Source organism: Melopsittacus undulatus, chromosome 1, assembly GCF_012275295.1.
Source record: "Melopsittacus undulatus isolate bMelUnd1 chromosome 1, bMelUnd1.mat.Z, whole genome shotgun sequence".
Classification (NCBI taxonomy): Eukaryota; Metazoa; Chordata; class Aves; order Psittaciformes; family Psittaculidae; genus Melopsittacus; species Melopsittacus undulatus.
Window position 1 is genome coordinate 103602810 of NC_047527.1, and position 21239 is coordinate 103624048.

A 21239-nucleotide genomic window follows, 5' to 3' on the forward strand; every position below is an offset into this window, starting at 1 on the left:
CACAACCCAACTGTTACTTGAAATGGTGACCATTTGCTTTTTGACACAAAAGTGAGAAATTGAAGAACAGTCTAACTGCTCATTTAAGGCAGCCTGCTCTTTCCCTTCTGCTTAGCCAGTTAAAACCTCATTCAACAATCCGAGAGTTTAGCTCCCAGTGCTCTTGCTTAAAATATAACAGATGGCCTCTAATAAGTAGATTGAAAAGTGCAAATAAGGTTAAAACGATTTTTCTTTATTGAATATCATTAACTTCAAGGCTGTCCACTTTAAAATGCTAATTAAACCTCACTTCCTTTTGCAGGGTTCTAGTGAAGAAAGATTGCCGTGGGGTAAATTTCTCTTGTTTGTAGAGGACTAGCCCAATAAACTGATAGCAAACAGGACTATTTTATGTCCCAGGCTTAAGAATCAGAGTTGGAAGCTTTCCATTTATTTGTCCCTTCCATACTAGTTCCTTCCCACAAACCAAACACAGTCAAGAAGGAAATTCAAAAGAGATCAAGTGTGAAACCCCACTCTGTCCACATGGCAAACAACAGCTTCTCTAAAGGTCACTACTAGTCCAAACTAAATGCGGTTTTCATCCCAGGATTTCTGACACCATGTTATAGCCTTGCAAAATGTCATGCTGCAGGTATGGGGCTCTATATTCCTGGCACCACACAGTACAATAGGTGCTTCAGCACCTCACCCCCACCTTACTCCAAACTTCCAGATCAAATTTATTCCCAACCAGTATGTGCCAGCTGCTTGTGTGCCAACATTGTTCTTTGGATTGAATAGCTTTTCACCTGCTCTTTACACCCCTAACCTGAAGGGGTTTTACTGAGCAATGGGCTCACCCCACAGTTTCCTCTTGCCAGGCAAAGCAAGCTAGGCTTTTAGTCTCCTCTTCTAGGACAGCCTTTCCTTTCCCCTGTTCAATGTATCAGCCTTCTTCCTCACCTGATCCAGTTTTAGTTCTTCATTCTTAAGCACAATTGAGCAGATTTGCAAATCCACTCCCAGGCTGGCTCTTACCAAAGTCTTGCATGAGGCAGTGTTCACCTCTTGACAAGAAAGGCACAGGGGGTAAGCTCAAGGATAATATTCACCTTCTTCATGGCCAGATCATACTCAGAGTTTCTAATAGTCACAACTCAGCCTCCAAAGAGCCTCATGTTCAGCTAAAAGCAATGGGTGCAAAGCTGTCAGCTTTTTAGACAACAGCCTCAGGACGGCAGCACATCATCTGGAGCAGAGCTCTGCGTGGTGGGTTTGACCCCGGGTTCCAGTTTGCAGGTGAGTGCTGGCAGGCTGGAGGAAGCTAGAGAGTTTCTGTACCTCCCATGATCCTGGGCTGCTGTAGAGGGAAAAAAAAGCAAGATACATCAGATCAGAAAGAAAGGGAGCCTGACTGAGTACGTGGGTCCCCTCACCAACCAGTTCACAAGCCCATATGCATGCTTCCTCCCCCTCTAAACACATGGTTTTCACTCATCTAAGAAAGTTAATTTACTTTGTCACTTAAAGATTCAGTGTATAAATTACAAATGCAGACCTTGATATAAATCACCTGTCCAGTCTCACCTCAGTGATTTCTCACAGAGGCAACCTGCCTCAACAGCAGCAATCCTTACCCCAAAATATTCATACTATTGACAATCCAACACTGCCTGTCCAGTGAACTGGAGTTACAGCAAAGTTTCTGGGCTGAGAGAGAAAGAAAAGAGTTTCTTGACATTTACTGTAGCCTTTACAGGAAGCAGTTGCCCATGGTGGCTCATGGCGAACAATAAGGGTTGACTACCAATAGGCAGGGGCAGTTGTTAGCAACACTTGTTTAACCGGTCCATTTATAAAGCATGCCAAAACCACACACAACACAGATCCAAATGAAAAAATCTGTATTCACTGGGTCAACAGCAAAATGAGTCTCTGCTGAAAGGCTTCTGGGAGAGGCTGCTGTGCTGCAAACACAGAGAGATGGAACAAACGAAAAACAATGGCCCTATCTTCTGAGCCAAGAGTCACTCTGAAAAAAACACATTCACAGCAAGGGACATCTTGAAATACAGCTTATTTGCTTATTCATTCAGTTGAACTGACTAAGTCACATATTGAATTAGCTGCATTCAGTGTCTTCCCTCTGCTTGAGTAGGAGTTTATTCTAAGGGACAACAATAAGAGAGACCAGAATAATTAGGATAAGAAATGAAAACCTGGAAAACAAATTGTTGACTTTCAACAGCTTCTTTCTTGATCAAAAGTGTATTTCTGCTATATACAACTGTCCTCAAGTAGGGCGGGAATCTTGTGTAGAAATGGTACCAGGAGTGACAGGGGAATGTCCCATACTAACCTAACAATCTATGGCAGCAGTGTGAAGAGATGATCTCAAGAGGCGTAAGCTGTGATACCAAAGTTATTTGAGAATCCTTTGCTTCTAGTTTTCTGCAACACATTTCATTTTAAGATAAAAGTCCTTAGCTAAGAAGCAGCTCCATTTCTGCTCTGCTTCTCTGTCTAAACCCTTCTGTTATACACCATAGCTTAGGCTATTTTTTTAAGAACTCCATCTTCCAATTCACCAGTCAGATCTTGAACAGAGTTAAGATTTCAAGAGGGTAGTGCACACATGTCAGTCAAAGAGTAAATATTGTCTCCAAACAGCAAGTTGAACAGACCTTTGTTTTCCTGTGCAATGCTTGTCTAAGTCTTAAGGGAGCTGTCTTTCACTGAACCGGGATACTGAGCTTGCGGGCATATAACACAAATGCCTGAAAGAGTCCAGCTCGAAGGGATAAACACAAGCAAGGGCATGCAACACAAGGACAAAAAGCAAGAATGTAAGTAACAAAGCTCCCGACCTATGTCTGCTGGATCTCTCCATGCAGGTGTATGGAGATGACTGTCTGAAGGAAGTTGGGGAGGTCAATCTCATGAATTTGACAGTAAAAACAGAGCAGTCCTGGACCAAGAAGGCTTTCTCAGTTGTACAATGGTAACTGGGGACAAATCTTCTCTCCGCAGTTGAGACCAGCTTTCAATCAAGTCTTCAGGAGTTTTGGCACAAGAAGTAAAACTGGCTTTTTCTGTCCTCTTCACACCACTGCCTTTCTACTCAGCAGGGAGAAATGGCTCACTCAAGAGACAAATCATCTGATCTGTTGTAGACATCTGCCATAAGATAAAATGAATAACAGAAAGAAGCTCCTCTCCCTTGTGGTGTTCTCTGATTATAAAAGGAGCCCATATGATAGCAGACACAGATGTCTACACTGGTCAGATGAATCCCACACCTGAGTGACCAAAGACTTCTGTTTGGCTGAAAAGAGAAACAACAACCAGATGGATGCATTACAGACTACTAAGGCACAACATGCCAAACAAAAGCAGAGCTAATCAGAGCATCTTAACAAATAACATATCACTAATACCTGTCATCTAAAAATCTTGGAGCAGGAAATATTGTATGCAATTAAAAATATCCCCAGTTGTCCTAATGGGCAGACTGACACATCAATGGATGAAGCAACTTAGCGAAAGACTAAAATCAGAGGTCATAGGAGTATCCATAAGCAGCAATAGCTGTTCCTTCACCCTTACACCTCAGGGATATGCTTCAAGAATATTGAACAAAATCATCAAGTTCCCACAATGGCTGATATATATCCTGAAGTCTGGGATCACTGCAGAAGCATCATTCCGTTTGTGAAGGCCAACTTTAAGAAACAACAGAGGAGCAGAAGAACAAGTAAAGCAAAATGACTCTTGGAGCTGGATTTTAGGAGACAAGTTCACTTAGGGAAGTATCATGTAAGAGAAGTTCAACCCAATTGAACATGAGGGTTGAGATCTCACAAAAATCAGAGAGATTATATGAAAAATCAGCAGCTGAGGAGAAGAAAAAACCAAACAGCACCTCTCTGTTAGGGAAGGGGTTATAATTTGGCCCCATATTCTTAACAAGCACCAACAGCAGACAGTTTACTTCTCTAAAATGTTACTCTTCCCTACCCTCAACACTTAACCTGCATGAAGCAGTCTAGTGACCAAAGTAATAGAAATACAGATAAAACAAGTGATTTGTTCAGAGTTCTGCTTTGTCTTTTTGTGGGTTTAGATACACAACCTTCACTGCACTGCTCTGTGATCTGTGGTGGTAGCTGCAACTCCAAAGGAAAAGAAAGCTGAAAAACAGAAAGGTCCCACTGGGATCACACATGGCAGCATTCAGCTCAATTACTTATTAAAGCACTGACAGCACATAGACTTTTTTCAGTACGTTACTTATTCAATCAGAGCTCCAGCTCTCAGACTGATCCCTTAAGAAAAAGCAAACATTTTTCCCTGTTTGTTTCCAGCTGCATCACAAAAGACTTTAAAGACTTCAGGCTGCAATGAAAACTGTTTGTGTTTGGGTCATGGTACACCAGGAGCTTGTGGGTGAATCCAATGCAGCTCTGATTGATGGGTGAGGGCACGAGGCCATTGAACTAAGGAAGCTGCTTGGATTTTTCCATGTAACTCCATTGCCCATATCCAACCTAGAGTGGCTTTAGCTGTGCAAGACAGGAGCTGTGAGGTTAGACAGCGATGAACAACCTCCTTGCGGCAGTCAAGAAGATATCAATTTTTCAACAGATTAGTTTAGACTGGGAATAGCTCAGCAGGTCTTTAAACACAGAAGCTAACCTTCCATCCAGACAAGATGGGGATGCCATGTTGTTCACCCTGAAGAACAGTAAGGTCACTTATGGGGAAGGGAGGGAATCAACCCCCATCAAATACATTGAGGTAGAAGACAGTGTCTTTCCTTTAGATTCCTGTTAGCTAAGATGTTAATTTGATAACCTCTCTGCTCCAGACAACCAGAATAACATAAGGTAGGCAAGCTGGCTTGGAAACCAAAGGGCACCAGATCCTTCTATCACTGGGGGATGTGCACGAGAGCCTGTGGTTCTTTGGCAAGCTAATGTGCATTCCTGGAAAGACAAAAAGAAAAGAGTGGTCAGAGTCTTACAGCAGCATTTCTTCAAAGGACCTTTCAAGGGGAAGATTTATTGAGTCTTATTCTATCTGACACCAGTCAGTGAACATGTGCAACTTTGGAGAGCTGGAAAAAAAAGATCTTGTCTATAAATTCTTATACACCAGACACCATTCTTCAGAGGCCAGCCCTAATAAACCCATCACCACAGCAACACTATAATTCAGTGGTGTTCAACTCCTGGCCCTTAGGAGCCATGCATCTGAGTCTTTTCTCAGAGACTTCTGCTCCACATACACGATGCATCAGCTAGCTTGAGGAAACAGTGTTTTAACGCTAAGATGGAACACATCAGAGAGCCCCAACACAGCTCAGAAGAAAAGGACATGTACCTTTCCTCCTACCCAGAAAAGAGCTCAGGCCCAGAAAGTCATTAAACCTTCTAAACATCCTATTAGCGCTACATAACACTTTGCTAGGAGTAATGTATTATCTAGAATAATAGAATCACAGCATGGTTTGGGTTGGAAGGGACCTTAAAGATCACCTGGATCCAACCCTAGAAACCATCTAGAAGCGTTCTAACATGTGGTATGAGCTGGGAAACACAAGCTTTAACCTCCTTCAGCTGCATAAGGAATCGATCCCTAGTCTCCCATTTCAGGGGAAAATAAAGCCACAAGGCTACGAGACACATCAGTCTTCTCACTCTGATAAGCCATATGAGCTACTCAAGAAACTGTCACCAAAACTGCACAATGCTGAAACACCCCTCTGAATCCCTTCCCTGTGTGGTTACCCTTGATGTCAAACCAGTAACCAGGCAGAACAAGACTAATGATGAGGGCAATGCTGCTTAAACTAGTAGGCATTGTTTAAGTTGAATTAATGAATCCTGCTGTACCTTTCTACAGCCAGGCTCAATGACAAAGCAACTGCTGACAGTGGAGGCCTGTGAGAAGTATTATACATTTTAGCACTGTACCTTGGTACCTAGAGTAATAAGCACATAAAAGAGATATATGTGTATTTCTAATGCTGCCTTTTAAAGCAATTGCTTTAAAGTAGCCTGCTTTAGAAACTCGGAAATGTAATTCTTGACCTTCCTGAGTAATCATGCTAATAACAAGAGAAGTTATAATTATTCAGTTGTGAACAAAAAGAAAAGGCACTGTTCATTCTTGCAAATGAAGCACATAAAAGGGAGAGCAAAGGGGGAACATGCCTATTTCCTTGCTACTCCAGAGGTGAATCATGGCAAGGGGTGCCCACCCTCATCACAGAGGTCAGGTAGGGACAGGGAGAGTGCTCCTGTGCCAATTTAATATGAAGAGTACAAATCTGAGTCACCCAACTCTATAATCCAGCTCTCAAATACTCGGTAGAGATCCTCTATTCCCTGCAATTCCCTGGCTTATTTCCTAGGCACATTTCTACAAGGGAAGACAGGCTTCAGTCACTTTCATTAAATAAGTCTGGTTTACTCCCAGAAGAAATTTTATCCTAAGGGAAAGATACTGACACTGCAGAATAGTGCAGTAAAACCTTCCCACCTGCACAGGGTGAACTAGGATGTTCACTCCAATTCTGTGACTTCCATACGTCTCTGCTGAAAAATGTCCTGGCTTGTATTTTCTCTTTAGATTTTCTCAGCTAGAGGCTGCTTAATCTGGACTACAACGTTTAAAGAGTAGCAAAGGAGTAAGACAGCCAGCAGTTCTGCTCAGTATCTCCAAGAAAGAAATGGGATATTAGTGATGCCAGAGCCCTATTCTTGCAGTTGCCCTCAGGACAACACAAAATGTTCCACAGCCATAACACCTGAAGGAGGAAAGGAAAAAGGAATAACCCTAAAACCAGTGCACTGATGAACTGATTCTGCTCTTTGAAACAGGAAGGAAACATGTAACACTTCCCACTTTTGATCCCTTATTTTCTTTTTTTTTACAGAACTGATGCCAAGTGAAACACTGCAATGGCATCTGTATCATAAGGCCTCTGTGCTATCCATAATTTATAAAATCCAACTACATCATATTTTATCACACAACAGATTTTCCATAGTGTCATGTAACAAGAATTCACCTTCTATGAGGATCCCAGGGAGTCTTCGAAGACTTTAATCAGCCTTCACACCACAAATATCCCACATATTAAAGAAGGATGGAATTAAGTCAGTATACTTCTGTGTTCTGTTGGTTTTATGGAGGCAAAGACACAAACATTGATGAGTTACAGATGTACAAAAAGATAGTCTCAAACAACTTGAGCAGAAGTTGTAGAATTAAGATATTGTGTCAGAACCTCATGCAGAGGCTGCCATGCTAAACACATGAAATCAAAGCTGACAGAGGTGGATAGAGTGATTTATACAAGGAACTTGACTTTGTCATCCAGCTAAACAGTGAAGATGACGCAAAAAGTACCTAAGAAAAATTGAAGTCACAAACACACAGAGCAATATGATGCTTTTTTAATCAGGTTTTCAATCACAATGTAATTTTTTCCACCAACACAAACACAGACACTTAAAAATTATTTGTCTAGAAAGAGGAGCAAAATGATTTAAACAACTCCAGTAAATTCTGAGCAAATCTTCTCTGATCTTCTCCTTGGGAGTCCACTCCAGCCAACTTATAAATTTTGTCTGCTTCTATTTCGCAAGACAAGAGGAGGTTGGGTTGTAGATAACCTTCTGTTCAAGTTCAGCATATCTTTTCAGAAGTGGACGATAGAGCTAAATAGGAAAAAGAAATAAATATGTCTAGGTTGAAAAATTAGACTTCTAAATCATGCCACAGTTGAAAAAAAAACATCTTCAGACCTGAAAAATGCAGCATCTTCATAGGTACCTAGGGTCTGTGGTTTTTTTCCCCCCAATTTGCTTAGGAAATGCTGCAGGTTCTTCCTTCTTCAAATATCACAGTCATTTTTACCGTCTCCTTTGCATATTGATTTTATGACACACACAGGTTCTTACTGTGACTGCATTCTTGCTATAAGCAGAAGTCATTACTTCCAGTGGAAGCAGCTCAATTGAAGTCACCTCTCCCAGTTCAACATAACCTCTCTGTAATATCTGTCCTAATCACCCAGGCAGAAATCCTGTCCTTGCCTCCCTCCACTACCTCACAACGGATCAGTGCCTCTGTCCCATCCTCTTTGGCCTTGCTAATAAGTACACTGCCACCCTCTAGCACAGTCAAACACCACCATCAGAAAAGAAAGGTTCTCCTTAGCTAATATGCTGACCAGATCATTCTAAAATACACTTCACGTTCCCTCTCCTGCCACTCTCTATTTCCCTAACTATTTGAGCTTCTTCTCTCTCTCACACCTTCCACAGCCATGAATTTTCCCATCTACAATCTGCTCCATGACCAGACTCATCAATCCCTGATCCCATGCTCTGGAGGACAAATGGAAACACAACTTCTTTCCACAACTAAACCTGAGTAGCTTTTTTGTATTTCATTAGCTAGAATTCTTCAGGAATTAATTGTTACAACCATAAAAAGAAGAATTAAGACTCAGATATATCCAAAACCCAAATTCAAATATACCCTATGCTTCTGGATATTGGCAAAATCCATGTAAGGACTTACTTCATTTGTTACTTTTTTCTTTTTTTCTCCTTTGCTTCAAATTCCTCACAAGATGCATCATAGAAGATGAGCTGCTAGTATGTGACCAGGTTACATTGCAGAAAGCCTGAACAGAGCCTAGCCCTACTGCTGGCTCCAACCTAAAACTGTGCTTCATCTACATCTTGGAGGTACACCTCCTTCATTATCTCCTCTTTCTGAACTGTCCATCTAACAAAATCTGTAGTTTGATAAGCCATACCAGAACAGATTCACTCATTTGCTAGCTTGAGCACAAAGAAGGGACTGCCAGGAGCCAGTGTGAGGTCTGGTATAGGCATGAGCAGTCTTTAAGAGGATGCCATAAGGTCATGCCACAATGAATCCTAGGGGCCGCCAGTCTAGTCTACAAGTCCTCTGCACTGATGTTATTCATAATCAGGGCAGTCTAGCTTCTGGCTCCAGGTTCACAGAGGTTATAGAGCCATAATGAATCATACCCAGTAAACTGAATTACTGCTCTCATCAATAAGTGAGATCCAGCATTTAAGTGCAATTTAAGTGCATTTTATCCGGGTAAGAGCCACAGCCAACAACTGTGTATGTATTTACGTGAAAAACTCAGGAGGAAAATATTTCAAGTGTAAACTATGAGGCTGTAGGAAGAGACAGAGTTGTCCTTGCTCAGTTTTATGTACAGTCCTGCATCAGCCTCAGTGTCTGCAAGTCACACTTTCACAGAGGAATTAAAAAAAATAAAAAATCACATTGTTTGCTAATCTAAGAGATAAAAAAAAATGTGTCTTTTAGTTTTGTGTTTCAGTTAATGGCAAAATGTCCAGTTTCTGTGTCTCGCTCTTCCTGAATGATCATTTCAGTCTGATCAGTGAAACCTGGAAATACTTCTTCATTCCCACTTCCACCTTCCACAAGCACACATGACAGAGACTTAATGGACAAATTCTGCAGGACCCTGTTTAGATCAACTCCTTCCTATTACAGTCAGATGTTACAGAAGTTAAAGTACATTTCCACAACAGATTAAGTATACGGAGGAGAAGAAGAGGAACATCTACAGCAAAGGGAAAGGGAAAGTTTGCTAGCCAAGGCATCATTATGAGAGTTTTAAAATCCACCTCACAGTGACTAGTGAGATGGTGTGAGATCCATTTCACAGTGACAGAACTGTAAGACTGACTGGTCTTACAGTATCTTTCACTGATTAAAACACAGAAAACTACTTGTTTCTTCTTCTGCAACAGACTTGTTCAGTGACCCTGGGCAAGTTACTTAACATGTATGTGCCCCGAGTCCGCTTCTCCACAGGACAGCAATATGAGATCCGTGAAGATTTATGTGGATTTATGGGGTTAGAAAATAAAATTACCCCCTATTATGAAATGCCACTTGTTTCAGCATGATACTTTTAACCAACCGCATGAGGGCCTTGCAGGCTCAGTGAAGTACATATATATGTGTGTATATATATATATCCTTGTAATGTTCCCAAAGAGTATTATTGCTCCCATTTCTCCTAAATATGCACATCAGAATACAAAAAATATTGACCAGGCAACTGTAGCTATAACTGGCAGTATCAGTATGCCAAATAAAACCAGCACCTTTATTCACTGAATCATCTATAACCAAGCCTCTCTACTCCTTACTTTGCTATTCAGTAATCTGATAAACCCTAAGCCCTTCTCAGCAAAGATTCAGAATAACAAAGCTGCATTGGTAAGTGAGCTCAGAGCAAACAGGCTCTGTATTACTTACCCAGCAGTATTTCTGCAAAATACACAACAGCATATTTATTAGGAGGCTGGGAAGCATTATTGTTAATACATCATTCTAAATTAAAATGTGTCAAAATAAATGAACAACATCATTTACTGATACAGTTTCTTTTCCTGTTTATTGGACTTAAGCACTTAGGTTGCTAATTGACAAAATTCAGGCATTTGCAATAAGCTTCTCGGCCATTAGTGTAAATGAATGCTGCATTATGGACCATCTGAAAGAAATGCAAACAAAAAATTAAGAATGTTCCTTGTACTCTGTTTTTTTCTTCCTTTGGGGTAAAAAGCAGTGCAGTTCAGAGAGCTAGGACAAAGTCCTAAATTCCTTTCCTCAGGGAATCTGGCTGTATTACCACCAGTACATCATGGCTGATAAGTGCACCACTTCTACAAGCTTTTCACAAGCAGTATTTTATATGCCAGCTTGACACCAGCTGAAGTTTGGGGCCAAAGCAGAGCAGCTCTCATGAAGTATGGAGAAGAAAAGCCCACCTGCCCTGACTGAGAATATGGCCTGAGAGCACACACAGCTGAGTATGTGAAAGATGCTTCACTGTGTCTGCTACAGCTGAACTGCCCCTGCAGAACCTCAGGCAAATCCTCATAAGTGATACCAGGGGTCTTTATCTTGAGGCAATTATATAGATTTATTTTTATAATTGAGGTCCAAAGGGAATAAAGACCTCTCTATGCATAAAAACTCAAGAACATAAATTTCCTGTCTGTCATAGCCTCAAACCTAATGTATCAAACCATGATATTTAACAAAAGCAATTACACGTATCACAACATGAACCTTATTATTGTCCATAATTTAATTGTCCTTGCTATATTATGACCTGTTCTCCTGCTTATCTCTGTAGCCTACTCCACAACATCAGCAGTACTCAGATGGCTTTGCATTACTGTGACAGCTTCATTTACAAACCCTAAACTTCTCTCCTGGGAAAATCTGGCCCCACTCTGACAGTCCCACAAATAACTAAGAAAATGCTAATGATAAATACTGCATTATAATAAGGAATAACTTAACCTGCCCTGCCTGGAAAACACATTCAAATAAGTGTTACCTTGTGCAAATCAAATATGTCATCCTCATACCACCTCTCACCACGGCACCAGCCTATGACTTGTTAAGTCAGCAAATAGATGACTCTTCTTGAGAGACTAATAAAAGAATCACTTCAAGCTAAATTTGAGTTGTAGATTGTTGTCTTGCCTGTGTTGGCTCAACAGTAGAGTAGAGGTTTCTGTATGTAGCAGTCTTATGTCAATACTGCAAAGAAGATTGCTCTTCTGGCAGCTTGAATAATAGTTTCTTCACTATCAGCTCTTTAGCCTTCTGCTTCTTACAGGTACCAGAGCAGTGCTTGGGACCAAATGCAAAAACCAACAAAACCTCTGAGCCACTGGTAAAACTTGCTCATTTCCTTTTTCCATTTGGTGTAGTTGATAATAGAGGAAATAAAACCCCCTGAAATATAAAGACATGATGCACAGGGAAGTTGTGAATGCTACTTCCCTGGCAGTGCTCAAGGCCAGGTTGGAGAGAGCCTTAGATGGCATGGTCTAGTGCAAGGTTTTCTTGCCCGTGGCAGGGGAGTTGGAACTAGATGATCTTAAGGTCCTTTCCAACCCTAACTATTTTATGATTCTATGAATTCAACAGGGCTTTTACTTTTGTCCTGCCACTCTCTAGAAGAAAACCAGCTACAAACTATTACAGCAAGCAACAATCTACATGGATCCTTCTGTCTCCTGCAGTGGTATGTTAGCCAATGATTAGAGCAGCTCAAAATTTACAAATTACAAAGGTAATACTGGTGATTATCTAATTTTAATCTACCCTAGTACATTTAATCTATGTTGAATAGTTAAAATTAATCAGTCTCTTACAAACACTACTTCTGATAGGTCCCTTTCTTTAAAAAACAAAAACTCAAATTACTCAAGAGATTTGCCTGAGAAATCAAGAGTTACAGGTATTTTATTTTTAAGTCATAGCGGTTGTTCACCTTTCTTAACACGGAAAGAATACTTGTAAAGCAGAAAGAGTATGACAGTGTGCTGAAATACTCTGAAGACTCCTCCAAGGAACCATACCTCCAACAGTTACTTTATTTACTTCAGATACTCATTCTGCAAGCCTATCTTAATCAGTTTAATAGGTTAAAAAAAATATTGGCTACACAAATCACCTTAATCAAACTCTCATCAATACCTATTATATTTTGGTGGTTGTATTATTATTACCTACTTTGCAGTAAATTAGCAACCTAAACCAATTCTGGAAAATAACCTCCCCCCTCAAAAATCTAACTCAACAAAAAATATCATTATTTTAAATCAATAACTAAGTCATTATAACCTTCCTGGGTAATGGGGTCACTTCTAGAAATCCCCCTACTTACAAGGCAATTTACCAAAGTCAAGAAAACCAGTTAGGTCTACATTTTCCGTTCTTGAATTTTTGCAGGATTAATACATCTCAGTAGAGTCAATAATGCAATCAAAAATACGCATCCGAAGGTCATGTGCTATACGTTCTCCCTAAAAAACCTTACAGGACAACATCCCAATAAATCTAACACTAGGCACATGGAATGTATAAGCACAAGTGATCCAACTCCAGATAATCATGTTCTCTCTCATGCTTTTTTGCTTAATTAACCCACTAGCCAACCATCTCTGTTTTAATAGATTACTAAAATAAATCTGAATTCTAATGCTGGAATAATAGGTTCTTTCTGTCTGTAAAAGATACTTACTGCTTAAGAATCTCCTGGTTATTTCTGGTCATGCTTAGTGGCTCTGATTAGTCTTTCTCCAAGGGAGGGGGTGGAGAGGAGGCTCCAAAGACAAGAGATGACTCTTTAATTTTTGCTATTCTTAAAATAGGGAAGGAGGATTAACCCACAGATGACTGACTTCAGCTACCCTGGTTGAGTAACTGACCAAAGACCATCACCACAGTGGCTCCCACCAGAATATCTTATGACATAATTAGAAACAAGTTCAAGTGAGACCCCACACCATACAAATTTACTGTGAAATCAAGTTCAGCTAAGAGACTTGGGGTCACAGCCAGAGAGAGGGATTTACCCTCTCTGAAATGGTCTCTTCAAGGCAGGATGGTCTGCTACAGGATAAAGTCACATTTTTGCCAGACAAACTGGAGCTTATGTGACTTCAGTTTCCAATAACTACTAATTCATCACCCATCACAAGCTCTATGCACCCCATTTTGAGACTTTATTCTATTTTACCTGCCCATCGGTTTAATTGAATCAGAAGAGCGGTTTTGTGTGCCCTGCCCTTCCTTTCTGAACTCACATTCATTATCACAAACGATCCCTCAGCAATCAAAGAAACACTTTTTGCATTTTTGGTTCCTGGAAACCCCTACTGCGTGCATAAGCCTTGGCAATGAAGAGTAAGCTGCATCAAACTGTCGTGTTTGACCTTTTTCTATAGGAGGTTTTCCTCTCTCCAATGATCTAACACATGTTGTCTCCAACCTATACCAGGAAGAAAGGATGAAATCAGAGCAGATTGCTGTGTTATGACCTGTTTTTTCTCCACCCTGCCAAGATTTAGCTGTAGCTGTCCAAAAAATGTAGGAAAGTGGTCCGGGGAATTTCACATTGGTTAGCCAGACTCTTTCAGATGAGCTCCTCAGTGAGACAGAACTTAACCTCAGGACGACTTTGAAGTTTATAAAAAGAACCATCATTTAAGTGAAAGGCTCTAACCTCAACAGAATGAAATTGGATGGACAGGGCGATGCAGCTCTGTAAAAAACAGAATCAAACTGACTCATCACATTATGAATTTTTACTGCACTGTTCATGCTAACACACTGTATTACTGACAGGCCCTCTGGCTTTCTGCAGTTTCACAGCCATGAAACTAGCCAGGGAATCCACCATCAACTGCAAAATTATAAGACAGGAAAGTTTAAAAAAATGGTGTGGAATATGTAATTGCAAGAAGCTGCTTTTAATGGAATGAAGCTGGAAAGCTAAGCTTAACGTGCAGGAACAGTTATTTCTTCACATGCCGTTTGGCCACTACTTTCTCTATCATTCAGTCTTATCTACTGGGGCAATAATTCACTGCTGTACATCATTTAAAACCAATAAAAAGATGTGCTATGAGAGCCAGATCTAACCAAGTGGAAAAGGAGAAGAAAAGTATCGAGAGGGAGATAATTAACTCTTTTAGTTTCCAGGCCATTTTATGCAGACAGTAAAATAGAAAGAGGTAAATGAATTCCCCAATGATCTCCCCAGCTAGGTCAGCTTGGCCGCTGCAGGGGTACAAGGTGGTTGCTGTTCTTGCAAGGCCCCTGTGAATGACAGCTGTATTCCCTGCCCTTGAGTTTTTATAGCTGAAGCAGCACTGGGGGGTCAAAAGCAGGTCTCTGAGCACTCTCCAGCATCACACAAGCCTGCCTGGCAGCTTTTCAGCAGACAGCATTTTTTGGGGGAACAGGGCAGCAGCATGAGGTCGAATCATACACCAGGGATCTGCTCCTGAAGTGTATTCCCTGCAGAAGGCTTCAGCTGCAGAACACACGACATAGGTCATTGCTGTTAATTATTTTATCTTTTAAAATGAGGGGGGAAGGTTGAGTAAATGAGATCAGATCAATCAAGTTTAAATTATTCAATGTCTTAATATTTCTGAAGGGGACTTCTATTTGATTACTGAGCTCCTCCATCTCAGTTAATAATTAAATAATATGCTGGCAGGCACAATGCAGCATGATCATTTCTATTATTACTCATGATGATATCTGGTGCTCCACTACACATGTAGCTGGGAGTTAGTAGTTTTGGCAGCTCATTAATTTCCCAGTTTAAATAAAAGCTTTAAAACCTTGTTGCCTGTAGTTAGGGCACATCCAAATCTCATAAATGGAGAGTGTAAGGCTGCATTGATGTAAAAGTTTCTGAGTTTCAAACTGACAGAGTTAGATTTGCTTTTGGTTATTTAAACTTGTGTTCTAGTAATCTTGCTATATTATATTGTATTGTTTATTTATTACTGGACATGGTATTTCAGAAGGTGTTGTAAACTAAGGCTTTTGACACCTGAAGTACAGGGCTGCACTGGTCTTACAGGTGCTGGAACCACAGTCAGCAACAATGACTGTTTCTTTTGCTTTATCTATGCAGTACCACAAAGCACAGGTTTCACCTTGAGATGAGCACAGTACTGAAGCTGTGCCTACTGAATCCTTCCAGTTGGAATGCTTTGCAACTGGGAACTACAAGTAAAGATATAGAATTGCTCTTTCACTACTTAAGATCAGGAAGGATTTGTGGGGGATGTTTTCCAAGAGGCCAGAAAGCACCATCACCATGACTTTTTCCATGTGCTTGCTGCAAACTATCAGTCAAGATTATTTTGTCAATATTGTCAGTTACAATCTGACTGACGTGTATCCAAATTCAACCTATAACTTTTTCTGTCCCTTGACGAACAGATTTTGCTCTTTGATCATACCCATTTGGAAAAATCAGTCTCCCAGACCTGGACGGAGTGATCAGATCATTGCATCATTACAGCACTAAAGATCTCTCCAAATCAAATCTATCTTTACAACAAGGAGCAAGAACTGTGTAACCAAATGATTTTTAAGTTAATCTATTTTACTAGAAGAGTTAGTAAAATACTACATTTTGAAGCAGACAGGAAATTAAAAGAAAAATGGTATTCCCAAGCTTGCTCACCTCCTCAGCCCCAGCAGCTGGTGTAACAGCCAATTTAGGCTCTGGTGCTAATTTCACGACATCAGCCAAGGACACATTCGTTTCAGCTACAAGCCCTGCAATAAGAATCACAACCCTGATCAATGCAAAAAGCACGATGAGGGACTGGCAAATTAATACATTATATTGATCTTCCCTGGTCAGGTCAGCATTCAGGACTGAAGGATAAATGGCAGAAGATCTTACATTCCTGTGCGCTAGCCCAGGAAATTGGGACTCTGTGATTGAGTTTTTGCCACTCACTCAATTCGTACCCTGGAGAATACGTAAGCAGCAGAAATGCTGCTCAACAATATCAGTAATTATTTATGGCTACAACAATATAGTAAACAGCAGGGAAAATATGTGGAAGCAAGGGATTCAAGGGCAAAATGTGACTAAACAAAAAGCAGGAGCAGAAATGAAAACACTGTCAAGAAAATATCCTGCAAATTATTAAATACATTTATATATAAGGAAGAAGAATAATAGGGGAGTTCTGGTACTACAGCATTTTGCTTTGCAAGTGAATCGCAATTTCAGGAGTTCCATGTACACCTACTAAGTACCCCAGGCTAACTGTGGAACACCCTACTTGTACACGGCAATATTATTAAGAAACCCTTGCCATCAATATTTCATTTATATTAGCAAGTCTTCACTTTTACTCAATTCCTTTGCCAGGCCAAGAGTGAGTCAGCTGAAAGCATCAATCAAAAATGCCATTTAGAAACACACACTGCAAACCCCTGAGGCTTGGCTGGCAGAATATCTGAGCTAAGGAGTCCCTCCATCAGCATGGCATCTGAAATCTTCTCTCAAACGCTCTGTCAACCAAGCCTCAAGATTTCATATGCCAAACTGGCAGAGGGAATACTCATCTTCCATACACACGAAATATGTGTACAAACTTTAATGACAGATTCACATTTTACATGCATTCATGGACAAGGAATTTGCCTGCAGCATTAGGTGCTGGGAAGCTTCTGCCGGCTTCTGAAGCAGTGAGCAAAGTTTGAGTACAGAGAAAAACAGCTCAGACACTTGCCCCCCAAGGTGGAAAAATGGTCTTATGGCTTCAAACATACTGATAATCTAACAGGACTGTTTCTGCTGTCCTGCAAAAGCATACTTTGCTTGTCAAAACCCTTGTGTATTTTTTGGAAATAAACAGAAGAGCATGCTGAGTGTATTAAACACATCTAGTCAAGTTTTCACTGTGCGATTTTCTGTGCTGTTTTCAAATGCAAGAGAGCATGTAGTGTTCAGATGCTATAACGTGACAGCAGAATTTGCTTCTAAAATTAAAACCTGGCTGATTTCTTCTGATGGCTGATGTTATCTTTTCCATGCTTGCTGCAATCCCATGATCTTACATGAATTCGTATTGAAGCTGTCCATGTCTTCACGTCCAAATCCTAAAGGTTCTAATAAAAAAACTAAGGCTAACAAAATTCAACCTAAATAAGGACTTAAGAATTTGATACACAGTCCTTGACTTGTTTAGTTGTAAGATATTAGGAACTGTTTTAAATATAGGAATAAAATCTCCTGCCTGGGATTCAACTCTTAAATGGCTGAGGGCCCACCCTTAATATACATCTGCATGCATTAATAGATATAAGTTAATTAACATTTTAAATCTGGGACTCAGACTATTGCATTACAAGGAGTGATGTAGTACAGCAAGCAAAATGACTGGTGAACCTAAGAGTATTCCAAGCTTTATGCTTTTACAAGAGAAAGCGCATGGAGCCCAGGACACCTTGCGTATCCTTCATCTTGACATTTAAAAGCTGGAAGATACATACAGGTTGAAAAACATTTACTTGGCCAGCAATACTCCTGGTTATGTCATCCCTGCCCTCTCTGGTCTTCTTTGCTTGCACTGATCTTTTGTCTGGTTTGACATTTTAGCAACCTGGTTCACAGCCTGGTCCACAAAGCAGGGCAGCAAGCTACACTAGCACTTTCAGTTGGCTGTATTACCTGAAGAGTGGCACATCAAGGCAGCCACTCAACACATTAAGGTCCTAGGCCTTCCTCTGTAGTAGCCAACAGTTTTTTCTAGTAGCCAAACAGTATCAACAGTTTTCAGGCCCTATCCATTGGCTCAGAAGCAGCCACCAGATTTGAATTATAACGTAAGTGTTATTCTTGGGCCTAATCCAAGTGTACTAAGAGCAAAAAACCCTCTTTGACCTGAGCGACCTTTCAGTCAGATCCACACAGCTTTATTCTCCCCTCTTTTCCAGTAATGTTAATCCCAAGTATTAATCAACTGAAATTAAATGCCCAGACCACTCAGAAGTATCTCCTCACAGTCTTACCGTGAATTGCTCTGTAAGCACTTCCTAAACAAGCAGAGTTGGTGGTATCAATAGTATACACTGGTGCATTGAACACGTCAGACAGGACCTGAGAAGTACCAAAGCATCGGTTACATATGTCCATGAATAATAAGGGATAAGCAATCCCCTATCACTGCTCAGGAAAACAAATAACTACCATACACACCAGACAAGCATTTGGGTACCCAGGGAAAGAAGCGCTGCAGGAAATGATGAGTCCTGAGTTTATCACACAAAACGATACTGGTAAATCTGAGCTAGAGCTGTAACTGCAGCCAGGAAATCAAGTCCCATTTCTCGCCAGATCTCTTTATTGCAAGTTCAAAGGAGTCTGGTTTTAAGCACTGCCTCCCTCATAAGCCCACATAACCAGCCCATGCCAAAGACTTAGATCAAGGAGATGTAATCAAGGAGATCTGCTCAGGAATCCACAACTGGTGCCTGTTTTCTTCCATCACATTTATGTCTGAGCCAAGCAGGAAGGAAGGAAAAAGGAACCAGTCATGGGTTCTCAGTTCTTAACTTTGATAAAATAGAAGTTCCAGCAGACTGAAGGCCTGCTAAGCCTGTCTTCGTCACCTCCACCATTCCCATCATATTAGGGTTAGCAGGAAGAATGACATGTGAGCTGGTTACAGTCTACATTTACCAGGAATTTTCCTGTATTCAAGGCATCCTGAGCTATGAAGATGTACCAAGTCACTTCTCAACTTGGCTTGAACTATACAAAGAAAATTTTACAGGCAAAGAATTTATTATGGTATCAGACACTAAAGATATTCGACCACACATTGTTCTGCACTGAAATAAATACCAGGCATTGTGCATTCACTGAGTACATATGCTCTTCCCCACAGTGTAGGTTTAAGAAAACAGATACAAAAGGGGAAAAATTAAGACATATTTGGATAGGGACACAGGAAGTTCAATAACACTTTTCAAAAAATATTGTCAACAAACTCCATCCAGGATGGCAAGTGTCCCTCGGGCTGAGCACTGTGAGAAGCAGGTAACAATTCAGATTTAACTTGTGCTGGTTTTATTACTTTTGCCAAAAGGAACAAAGAATCACCCGATTTACATCCAGGCAATTAAATCTAAATAAAGACAGAGTGCCCAGGAATACAAACTATTTGAACTAGTGATATACAACCCTGACCCAGGAATCCAGAGCCCTACCTATCATGGGCCCCATGGCTTCATAAAAGATGACCAAGAAATTCAGTTCTTATAGGCTACAGACAAAAATAGCATGTGAGGTTTTTTAAAGGATTTTGCCTCTTTCTCTGAAAGTTTGTAGGGAATCTGCAAATCAAAACCTTTGAAAGTCACCAATTATTATAATATTAAACAAAGGTGGCTGGCTGCTCACTAGAATCCAATGAAAGCCCAAGATTATACACTTAAAACACTCTTCTAATAAGATAGCCAGGTCAGTAATGTCTAACTTCACTTGCACGCAAGTATTGAGCAGTACATGAGCTTCGATGCTAGAAGACATATGGAAAATAAATCACAGTATCTATTAAGAAACCCTTTGGAAATTACAAGGTCACAGAATGCTGGTTCCACTGCCCATCCTGCCAGGCAATACTACTGTAGTGTTTCAGCACATTCCCCATCTGCTTCTTCATCCCAACTCTGATAGGTATTTCTTTTCTTAAGCTTGAATTGTACATTCCTTTGGACAACACAGGTCTATTCTGCATCTCCGCAGAGCCTTATACAATGCAGCTCTATACTGAATGCTAATAAGTGCTCTAATACTACAAATAACAACTACCTTTTGTGTCACGTCATTATAAAGTTAAAATTATTCAAAGTTCATATATTCAGGAAGTCATTTGAAACTGTGGTATCTCCCATTAATAACTTTTAAAGAAACTGTTAGAGGTTTTACTTTTAAAAATATTTCAGTGTTTCATGTGGTCATTAATCAAGGCCCACATCTGTTATAAAAAGCTTCCCAGAACCGCAGAGAAGCTGCCCTACTATATTTTTTCTTTTTAACAGATTTTCCTAAGTTGCCTCCTTTGCAGTGTAAAATATAGGAGTTACCGAATGTTAATTAAATGATAGCCTTTTGTAGCCCTGGAACAAATTATCCAAAATTGACCATGATAAGGGAGGAAGCTGTTACTCTTCACGCAACTTATGCGGTTTCTGAGGTTCTGATTAAATTAAAAAGAAGGATCCAATTAACCAGTGATTGAATTAAGTGGATGACACTGTATTGATCATATTATTTTAAGACACTTCTAAGGAGTTTTAAAAGCAGCTGCATTGTTACATGTGAAGAGCGAGCACCACAGCCACCACTCCCCCATCTCCACGATTTTTCAGCTGTGCTGCAGAATTACATGCTATAAAACCATTCTGTTCTCTGTCTATATTCCACAGAAATGAGATACTCCTGGGACCTAAATTGGAAATGCAGCTTTAAAAACAAACTCATCTATTAATCCAATCTCTTTCCTGACATATTCTTAGTAGAATTACCCCAGCAGGGACCAATGTTTTAAGCAATTAACCTATCAGTTAATTTTCTAACGTCAAGTTCTTAAGCAAAATAACCAAAGCAGATGAAGAGAAGTGACATCTACAGGCAAAACATGCCAAATTTGCTGTGTCCTAATCAGCTGTACAACCAATGGTTATACAAACATGTTTTAGATGCCTTAGGAGAAAGACAGTTTTTCACTCTTTGCTCTTCAACCTCCATTTAGTCCAGCTCAGGTTTTGCAGAGCAGATGACCTTCCTTTCATATGATTAT

The 21239-nt window shown here is 40.3% G+C and overlaps 1 protein-coding gene across 2 annotated transcripts in view; it reads right to left on the bottom strand.

Moving 5' to 3' along the window:
* Positions 1 to 7444: 7444 nt before the first annotated feature.
* The window catches only part of XYLB (xylulokinase), an 83341-nt gene continuing 69546 nt past the window's right edge, over positions 7445 to 21239 (bottom strand). Inside the window, exons 17-19 of one of the 2 annotated variants that reach the window (XM_005150028.3) lie at positions 18445 to 18532; positions 16097 to 16191; positions 7445 to 7712 (exon numbers count right to left, since the gene is read on the bottom strand). In XM_005150028.3, coding sequence (XP_005150085.2) covers positions 7629 to 7712; positions 16097 to 16191; positions 18445 to 18532 — 267 coding nt within the window. In that variant the 3' untranslated portion in view covers positions 7445 to 7628. The remainder of the gene's footprint in view (positions 7713 to 16096; positions 16192 to 18444; positions 18533 to 21239) is intronic. The other variant, XM_031049799.2, reaches the window with a different exon arrangement.